The sequence below is a fragment of the Parathielavia appendiculata genome (genome assembly GCF_033297405.1).
Source record: "Parathielavia appendiculata strain CBS 731.68 unplaced genomic scaffold N657scaffold_70, whole genome shotgun sequence".
Lineage (NCBI taxonomy): Eukaryota > Fungi > Ascomycota > Sordariomycetes > Sordariales > Chaetomiaceae > Parathielavia > Parathielavia appendiculata.
This window is the reverse complement of record NW_026944289.1, coordinates 9,201-17,758: the sequence shown is the minus strand read 5'-3', so window position 1 is coordinate 17,758 and position 8,558 is coordinate 9,201. Positions and strand designations below refer to the sequence as shown.

Below are 8,558 nucleotides of genomic sequence, written 5' to 3'. Positions count from 1 at the left end.
ACTACCTGAGACCGTTACAGTGATCACACAGATGATGGGAGCTTACAACAGTAGGTTTGAGATCCTCGGAGCATCCCAGATGTTCTTGATTGAAGGTTGTTCTTCTTTCACGTCTCCAGCGAAGGGGGAATCGCCCTGACCTCGTTGCCCAGCGCCCGGGTTACCCCTCACGTTGCCTGCCGCTCAGTTGGGCAGCCATGCATCCAACAGCAGGGCACTTGCAGCTGAGCGTCCGAAGTTCCAGTGCCACGACTTTCCAACAACTTGACATCTTATACCTCGACGCCCTTGGCCTGTGCGCCGACGTCGAACAAGATAGAAGTCCACCGAATCTTGAGCCTTGTGATGGGGAATGCGCCCGGTTCCTTATGCATTCGGATCCGGGGTTAGGGTTGGATGCGCATGGTCGTCTGTCTGTGCACGTACCACACTTGCTCCCCGGCCCACGCACTGTATCTTGATCTTTTCTTCAGCTTTCGATTCACGGAATAGAGTGGTACTTGCAGTGCCATTGAGCCTTGCGATCTATATCGCTCATCTTTCACATTAATCTACCGTCGGAGGGCGGCTCGGCGTTTGCTCGCTCGGGTTCGCTGAGCTGGCCACCTCCACCCGCCCATGGGATTTTTATTACAGAGTGAAGGATTTCTGTAATCGTTGTAATGACATATCGGCGTATATAAAGTCAACAGTTACCCAAGTCATCTTGGGAAGTTGCGCCTTGGCAAAGGACCGGCTCACTAATTCATCACAACATAAGACTCCTCATCACCCTCCTCAAGCTTCTGCTCGTTACCAAACACGTCTGGGTCCAAATCTAGGTCGTTCCTAACCGTCTTCACATCCACGGCCACCAGTTCCATCTCTCCAACCTCCTCCTCGTCGTCGTCCCCCGCTTCTCCGGTGAGGAACGCTGTCCTATCGGAAAACAGCCCCCCCTCGGCGTCGTCCTCACCCTTCGGCCGGATCACATGCAGGCGGTACGCAAACACGATCCCCGGCGCGGTCTGATACGACCGGTTGCTCGTGTGCTCATTCGACCCAGACAAACCCCCTCCCGCCTCCACTGGCACCCCGTCCGCAGGCACCGGCCCAGACCCGCCCACGGACCCGGTCACCTTGGACGCCCTCTCGTCCGTGACGGTGAATGGGTCCACCGCGACGCGCAGACCCGTGATGACGTACACGCACCGCCGGCCGAATCGCCCGCCCTCAATATGCCGCCGCACCTCCTCCAGCCGGGTGATGGCGCGCAGCGCGGCGGGCGCGAAGGCGTCGCCGTCGAGCGTGCGTACCTCGTGGTCGACGGCGCTGAAGCTCTTGTTGCGCGACCAAGAGACGTCGGCCATGCCGCTGGCCGACGCCAGCGCGAGGAACTTGGCCAGCAGCTCGAAGCCAAAGGAGCGCTTCGTCTCGGCCGCGAAGGCGCGGCCCTTCTCGACGAGCACCGTCGTCGCGGGGATGGGGATGGTCGGATTATCCGATTGCGGGCCGAGCGAGGCCAGCGTTGCCGTCGGCTGCCGCGGGGAGGGGATCACTCGCCCCAGGGCGATGGCGCCCTCGGGGAGGAAGGTGAAGTCCGGAGGGAGGAACTGGTGGGATGACTGGTTAGCTTGCGCGATGTTTTGTCCATCGGCTTCTTGAGAAAGCAGGGCCAGAAGTGGCGATGTTGTCATCCCTCTCTCTCTGAATGTGGTGGGGAAGCGATGGGCAAGTGGCATGTAGAGTGTAGAGACAGGGAGGTCTGAAACTGTGTAGGGCTTATGTGACCATTTGCAACCCAGAGGTAACGGGGTGGCGCCTGGTGGGAGCGCCCGTCATCGAAACTGCGATGCATCCGATGATAGAAAATGCCCGCGTGGGAGCGCGCTCCGGCCCGAGGGCCCAGGGGACAAGCTGGGAGTTGAGAGACATACCCAGGTCTTGCTCGACACCATCTTGCTGTTGCTTGCGGGGTATCCACTCACTGGTGATTGTTTCTCGCTCACTGTCGGCTGTGTCTTCCACGCAATGGAGGTTCATGACGAGGTTTGATGTCCAGTCGGGAGGGCCCCTGGTCCTCCACCTCACGCGGCAGCGTCTCCGGCTCGCTCCGTCCCCTCCATCTGCAAGTTTCGCTAGCCACCCAATCACGGTTGGACGCATCAAGTGCGCAATGCGGTAACCCCTCTTCTCCCCGTCCGCTGCATTGTCGGGCCGTCCATTTCGGCCTATCATCGTTAGTGCCCACCGTCACGGGCCAGAATCGATATTTGGTTCTTGATATCAGCTGCCTCCTGGTACTTGAACAGCAAGAGATCTCGGTTCGTAACTATGGAGATATGCATCAAGGTGAATATCGTAATGCAGCGTCTGCTGCCCAAAGAAATGCCGTCTGAGGCAATCAACGCCTTACGAGGTGATCCTGCGATGAGAGAGTTTACGGACGTTCCTAGCCGATGAGCTGGCGTTCGGTTTCCGTCTTTTTCGCCGGCGCCTGCGGCCGCCTCGGAAACAACCTCTCTACCTCCGCCTGCGTGTCGATGAACGCGCAGAGTCTCATCGAATCGCCGGGCTTGTTTTTCCAGAACACCGGTGGCTTCACGGCTCGGAGCCACGGGTGCGCTTTTGATTGTGGTGCCAGCCGGCAGAGAAGTGCCTCCATACCTTTAGTAGTCCGGAGCCGTTTCAGCACGTGGTTGCACGGAATCTCTACCAACGAGGGGAGCGCCGTGGCGTACGCGAGCATCGTCGCGCTGATACCCGCCATGGCTGCCGTGGCGATGGACGAGCCCGCCTCGCAGATCCCTGTGTAGAGGCTAGCGAACTCGGCGCGGAGGGAGTCTGGCGGCTCGCCGTACGTGCCCAGTACCCAGCTGCTCTGGCCGGGGCTTGCTGCATTCGATGAGAGAGGCGCTCCGTGCTTGTCGGTGGCGTAGACAGCGATGACCGAGGCATGGCAGGCCGGGAAGCTTTCATCGTCCGTATCCGAGTTGCCGGCGCTGGCGAGGAAGATGATGTCCTCCCGCCGCTCCCGTTCGACGGCCTCGATGGCCTCGCCGATCCCGCCCTGGTCCTTCCGGGAGACGCCAAACGACGTGAAGATAATGTCGGCTCTGCCGGGTTTGCCGGCCCACAAGATAGCCTGTGCGACCACATTGCGTTAGCGAGGTGGAACCGCAAGCAGTGCCCGTGGTCAGGGAGCTTGGCTTCACATCAAATCCCCCGGAAGTATCCCTGAACGTGCCCTTTTCAGGTACACCGCTCGACTCAAAACAAAGAGGTCTTCACGCTCACCTTGCAAATGTTTTCTTGGCTGGTCTTGAGCTGCTTGGTGTCTCTGGCAACCCGCGCAACGAGAATCTCGGCGCCGGGTGCGGACTCCATGACGATTCTGGCCATCAACGTGCCGTGGCCAAAGGCGTCCGTTATAGTCGACGTGCCAGGGTCAACATAGTCCACGTGGTCGATGACAGCACGCTTAAGACCTGGTTTCTTCGTGAATATGGGCAGATCCATGTTCAGTCCTGTGTCAACAATAGCAACTCGAACGGGGGTCGTGATGCTTTTTGCCCGACGCTTGCGTTCTACCGACTCGCCGATCTTCTTGATGTCTTCGAGCCACATTTTCGGAACAATGGCGCTGTGGAACAGACATTCTTCGTCTGGTTGCTGTGCAGGGTCGGTTGACTCGGGTTGAGTGTCGGGGCGTTTCTTGCTGATGTAGTTGATTTGCCCAGGCTGCGCCTTGAAGCCCTCTCTCGCCAGCCATGCGAGCGGCTGGACAACATTCCGGTAGAAGATTTTTCTTCTCTCAAGGACACCCCTCTTTTGCTCTTCAGCGGTCATGGGTTCGGGACGTTCCCCTATACCACGCCGGCCTGTCTGTGGTTTTTTCGTGGCCTTGATGAAGTTCTTGCTGTAGAGGCAGAATTTCACAGCCTGGTCAAAGACCTTCTTGTTCAAGAAGCCGTCCCAGGCCGCCTTCTCCAGTTCTTCCAAGCTGTCGGTCGCAATCTTGTGATTGAGGTTATGCTGTGCCACGAAGTCTGGCTTGTCCCCTGTCTGAAATTTCTCCCCGAGACCAATTTCCAGGAGAAGCACCCCGACATCGAAGATACGGGGGCATCTATGGGTCAGATGATCCTTCAGGAAGATGTCTCGGGACGAGGTGTCCGGGGCACCGAAGGGGAATGACAGATACGCGCACAAGGGCAGTTGATCCCTCCGTGGTTTTATTCGTTTCTCGGGCATGAACCAGATCGCGTCGCTTGTCCATCTGGTCCTCATCATCTCCGAATCGTAGCTGCGCAGCTCAGGGTCAGATTCCTCCGAAAGCCGACCCCGAGAGACTTCGGAGGGGTGTTGGGGCTTTGGCACTGGACGCCACATGGGATGGAGACGGGTGAAGATTTACTCACTACTGCCAGTACGCCCGGGCTACTGTGGACGCAAGGAGGACCTTGTCCTTTGGCTTGAGGTCGTATTTGGAGAGGACAGTCGCAAGCGACTCCCCGCGACCGGCTTCGAGCATTTGGTGCAGTTGTTCTGGCTCTCCGAGGACCCTAAAGCCGCGACCCTCTATGAATGACAAGAAAAGGCAAGCGGTAATCTCCTTGTTCAGAAAATTGCAGAAAGACCCTTGTTCGAGAAAAGACGCATCATCATTATCAGGGGTTTCTGTCTGGTTACTTGTTTGTTGTTAGCGAAGGTGAAGAGATCATTTTAGCGAGAGTTCAAGTTATGCGCACGTTCCCACACAAAACTCCTGCCAGTCGCCAGTTTCTAAGGTTAGTGACACAAGGACTCGAATGCCACCCTTGGTTTCGTCGAGGCACAGCCGAGCTGGATGCCACGGAAGTTCGACCGTATTCTCGTGGGACTGTGGGTTGCATGTGGATGCCAGCTCGAGGGCATTGAAAACGCCACTATTGAAGCAACCCGACATGTCGGCATCACTGAGCTGCTTCAGTGCGCTCTCGGGTATTTGCTGAGGGTCATTTTCGGCGTCATCCTTGGTCAGCTTGACCCGCAGCTCATCGCAGGTGCTCTTGAGCTTCTGTGCCTTTGTGGACTTTGCCCTGAAGAAGTTCAGGACACGGGCCTCGAGATTCTGAGCTTCGGATCCGCCAGAGGGAGACGAGAACAGAGGTAGGCGGGGGAAGAGGGCGGGGTTGGACCGCCGCTTCGGTGGCTGAGGTTCACATCTGTCAGCATGACGACACCTGGCTAGCCACCAAGCTCCCCAGTTGCTGTCTACCGGTGGACTAACCACTCGCTTCAGCACAGCGGCTGCCTGCAATCTGTAGTGCTGATGTTTCGCGGCCGAGCGTTGACGGGCCGCCCTGGGAGGGGGGGCCCGGCGGGGTAAGCATGAACGGGCAGTCCCTTACCTTGGTGATATCCAAGAGGTCCAGCAGGAGGGAGTGACAAAGCTCTTCGACATCGGGCTCGATCCAATAGGGAGGCAGAGAGGCGAGATATTCGTTAATGAGTTGAAGGCCGACTGCGACGTCGTGCGCAACGGAGTAGCAGGCTTCGGCTGGCGTGATGCGTTGTTCGCCCGCGGCCGCGCAGATGGCTTTGGCGATCTCGACGCCGCTCCTCCTCAGCCGAGCAAACGTGTCTTCAGCCATCGAATCACATGTAAGCTCAAATTAAGAATAAGGTCAACTGTAGGGTTGCGGTTTGCCGCCGCTCAACGTCTTGGGCTGAGGCCGTGAGGTGACGAGCTGAGTTGCTGGAGCTTGTCTGCAGGTCCCGCCCCACTCCCTGGGTACTTGCGGTTACTGCCTTAATGTGATTGGTTAAAAACACGTGATCTTTCTACCGGGACTTTACTCTCTGGGCCATTCGGAACCGGGCAAGCCCACCTTTCCTCTCCGGGGTTTCCGCCACTTGGTTGGTTGCACCAACCAACCAACCTCATGATGGGAGCAATCTCGAACCACATTCTCTTGCCTCCGAGCGAGCATCCCCCTTCTGCCACGGCGCCCGATTCGTGCTTGTGCTTAATAGTCAAGCGCCCCCGCTTGTCAACATGACGAAACCGGGCAGATCGGCAACCCCTGCCGTGGGTCGAACATCAGCCTCGATTCTGGATCTGACGAAGAATTGTCTCTCCAAGTTCGACGAGGCTTTGGCCTCCCAGGCCGGCCAAGCGTCCAAGGAAGGGCTGGAAATCCGTCTGGCAGACTTCAACCTTTGGGTAAGTGGCGTCGGTGCCACCGCGAAGTCCGGGCTCTCGCTTGACTCGAGGCTCCAGCTCCGGCCCGACGACCTCGCCATAGTGAAGACCGTTCTCCTAATGCTTTTCGATTCTCTGGAGCATTACGCCAGTCTCTCTCAAGATAGCAAAAGCTCTCACCATGGTGTCCGAAATATTGATTCTGCCATCCGGAATTTGGCCCTCATCGGCGTGGCCATCCGGCGCACTGGGAAAGCATCGCGAAGTCGCAGAGCCGACAGGACGTTCAATCCTGAGAAATACCACGAATTCAGGAAACACCTCGAGTGTGTGATCCTTCTTCGTCCGACTGAAGACGGCCGTCACCCAGACGAGCTGGATCCATCCAAGCTGTCCGGTTTGCAGCGAAGGCTGATCGACGCGAATCTCCGGCGACGACACCGTTTTCTGCTTGCACAAAGACGGTCGATGAACCAAGAAGTGGACCAGAAACAGCATCCGGTGCTCAAAGTCACCGCTTCCGTCGATGATACTCCGGCGAAGGATGCGCTTCCTGACCATTCGCGGAACCCCGGGGGCCCCGGGGGTCGGGGCCCCCGGGGCCCGGATCACGCGTCAACTACAAAGGAAGATAAACCCCTCTTGGCGCCAACCATTTCGGGGGTTTCCCGAGCATCCACAGCCGAGGGGACTCTGAATTACGCACCAGCCAAGCCATATATACCAGGGACGACCAAGACGCAAATCACCTCCATTGCCTCCGATGCCGAGTTTCCAAATCCCCCTGCTATACCTGACGATCGAGAGATCTTTCAGTGCCCATGCTGCTGTCAATCGTTACAGGTGGAGACATTCAAGGACTCTAAGCTCTGGAAGTATGTATATGAACTACGTCTTCCTCTCCTCCTTCTCCTTCATGATGACTTCTAACAAACATCACTTAGGCGGCATGTTGTTGAGGATCTGTGCCCATACACCTGCATCGCCGAGAACTGTCCTACACCAGAGCTTCTATTCTGCACACGAAGCGAATGGGAAACGCATATCAAGAAGAGCCACTTACCGGAGTGGCAGTGTCCGTTTTGTGACGGGGACCACGCGAAGCAGCCGAATATGGAAGCCATGGCGGACCACCTCCAGGCCGACCATAAAGACGAGCTCTCAACCAAATCCCTTTCCACGCTTCTCTCCTGGTCTGCGGTCCAGAAAATGGGCGTCACAACATGCCCGTTTTGTACTGCTGATGGACCCGAAGATGCACCGGACTTGGTGGACCATGTGCTACAAGAGGCGTACGAATTTGCTCTCCGTGCTCTGCCTTGGCCAAAGCCCATCAACCACGAATTGAACGAGCCTCCCGGGACATTCAAACTTCCAGACAAAGGAAACGACGAAAATCCCATCAGTCGGTGGCTCAGGGAGTCGGTATCCGAGGATGAGAACGCCGTCGGCCGGAAGCTATGCCGTTACGATACGGCTGACCACTCCGAGACTATTAATCTCGACGAGTACACGGACTACTTTGATACAGGCGGTTACTTTGACGACAAGCCCGGAGACAAGTCTTCAGCCGCCGAGTCGGGATTCGCTGAGGCGGAATCTAGTGGCACCGCCGACCGCAAAACACTCGAGTCGGCTTCAACCCAGATGCCGGCAGGTGACCAAACGGCAGACACAAGAGAGAAGGTGGTGGACGGTTCCCTCTGGGACAGAACACAAGATGCTATTCAGAATGATGAAACTCTCCAGGCCGCTTCCTTCGGAGGCCACAAGGAGATCGTCCGGATGCTGCTGGAGAAGGGTGCAGATGTCAATGCACAGGCTGGCTTTTATGGCCACGCTCTCCAGGCCGCTTCCTTTGAAGGCCACAAGGAAATCGTCCGAATGCTGCTGGATAAAGGTGCAGATGTCAATGCACAAGGTGGCCGGTATGGTAGCGCTCTCCAGGCCGCTTCCTCTAGAGGCTATGACGAGGTCGTCTGGATGCTGCTGGAGAACGGTGCAGATGTCAACGCACAGAGCGGCAAGGTCGATGTCGACGTGGAAGATAACGAGTACGGCTGGACGCCGCTGACGCGGGCCGCTGAGAAGGGCCACGAGGCCGTCGTGAAGCTGCTGCTCGGCACGGGTCAGGTCGATGTCAATGTGAGGGATAACGACGGCCAGACGCCGTTATCATGGGCCGCAGGGAACGGCCACGAGGCCGTCGTGAAGCTGCTGCTCGGCACGGGTCAGGTTGATGTCAATGCGGAGGATAACAACGGCTGGACGCCGCTGACGCGGGCCGCTGAGAAGGGCCATGAGGCCGTGGTGAGGCTGCTGCTCGGCACGGGTCAGGTTGATGTCAATGCGGAGGATAACAACGGCTGGACGCCGCTGACGCGGGCCGCTG

General features: G+C 57.7%; 5 protein-coding genes across 5 annotated transcripts; 3 read left to right on the top strand and 2 right to left on the bottom strand.

Annotated features, from left to right (window-relative positions):
• Nucleotides 1–600: 600 nt before the first annotated feature.
• On the bottom strand, nt 601–2,184 carry N657DRAFT_464573 (uncharacterized protein). The gene is made up of 2 exons (XM_062787501.1): nt 1,917–2,184; nt 601–1,592 (listed from the first exon to the last, which is right to left on the bottom strand). The coding sequence occupies exons 1-2, from the start codon at nt 1,935–1,937 to the stop codon at nt 741–743; spliced, it is 873 nt and encodes a 290-aa protein (XP_062641798.1). The 5' UTR covers nt 1,938–2,184; the 3' UTR covers nt 601–740.
• A 319-nt stretch (nt 2,185–2,503) lies between these two features.
• On the bottom strand, nt 2,504–5,573 carry N657DRAFT_554812 (uncharacterized protein; the record flags this gene model as incomplete). Its single annotated transcript, XM_062787930.1, has 5 exons — nt 2,504–3,124; nt 3,277–4,285; nt 4,401–4,670; nt 4,731–5,173; nt 5,373–5,573. Coding segments are annotated over 5 exons (2,544 nt in total), but the record flags the coding sequence as incomplete, so codon positions are not given.
• A 713-nt stretch (nt 5,574–6,286) lies between these two features.
• Nucleotides 6,287–7,582, top strand: N657DRAFT_558118 (uncharacterized protein; the record flags this gene model as incomplete). The annotated part of the gene is made up of 3 exons (XM_062787963.1): nt 6,287–6,646; nt 6,794–7,041; nt 7,111–7,582. Coding segments are annotated over 3 exons (1,080 nt in total), but the record flags the coding sequence as incomplete, so codon positions are not given.
• Nucleotides 7,583–7,813: 231 nt separating this feature from the next.
• On the top strand, nt 7,814–8,164 carry N657DRAFT_584376 (ankyrin; the record flags this gene model as incomplete). The annotated part of the gene is made up of 1 exon (XM_062789749.1): nt 7,814–8,164. A coding segment is annotated over one exon (351 nt), but the record flags the coding sequence as incomplete, so codon positions are not given.
• Nucleotides 8,165–8,293: 129 nt separating this feature from the next.
• Nucleotides 8,294–8,494, top strand: N657DRAFT_557306 (ankyrin; the record flags this gene model as incomplete). The annotated part of the gene is made up of 1 exon (XM_062787955.1): nt 8,294–8,494. A coding segment is annotated over one exon (201 nt), but the record flags the coding sequence as incomplete, so codon positions are not given.
• Nucleotides 8,495–8,558: the final 64 nt, after the last annotated feature.

Coding starts and splice junctions, on each gene's coding strand:
- N657DRAFT_464573 (XM_062787501.1), bottom strand. CDS start 1,937: ATGGTGTCGAGCAAGACCTGG. Junction 1,593..1,916: donor TGGTGTCGAGCAAGACCTGG/GTATGTCTCTCA, acceptor TCATCCCACCAG/TTCCTCCCTCCGGACTTCAC.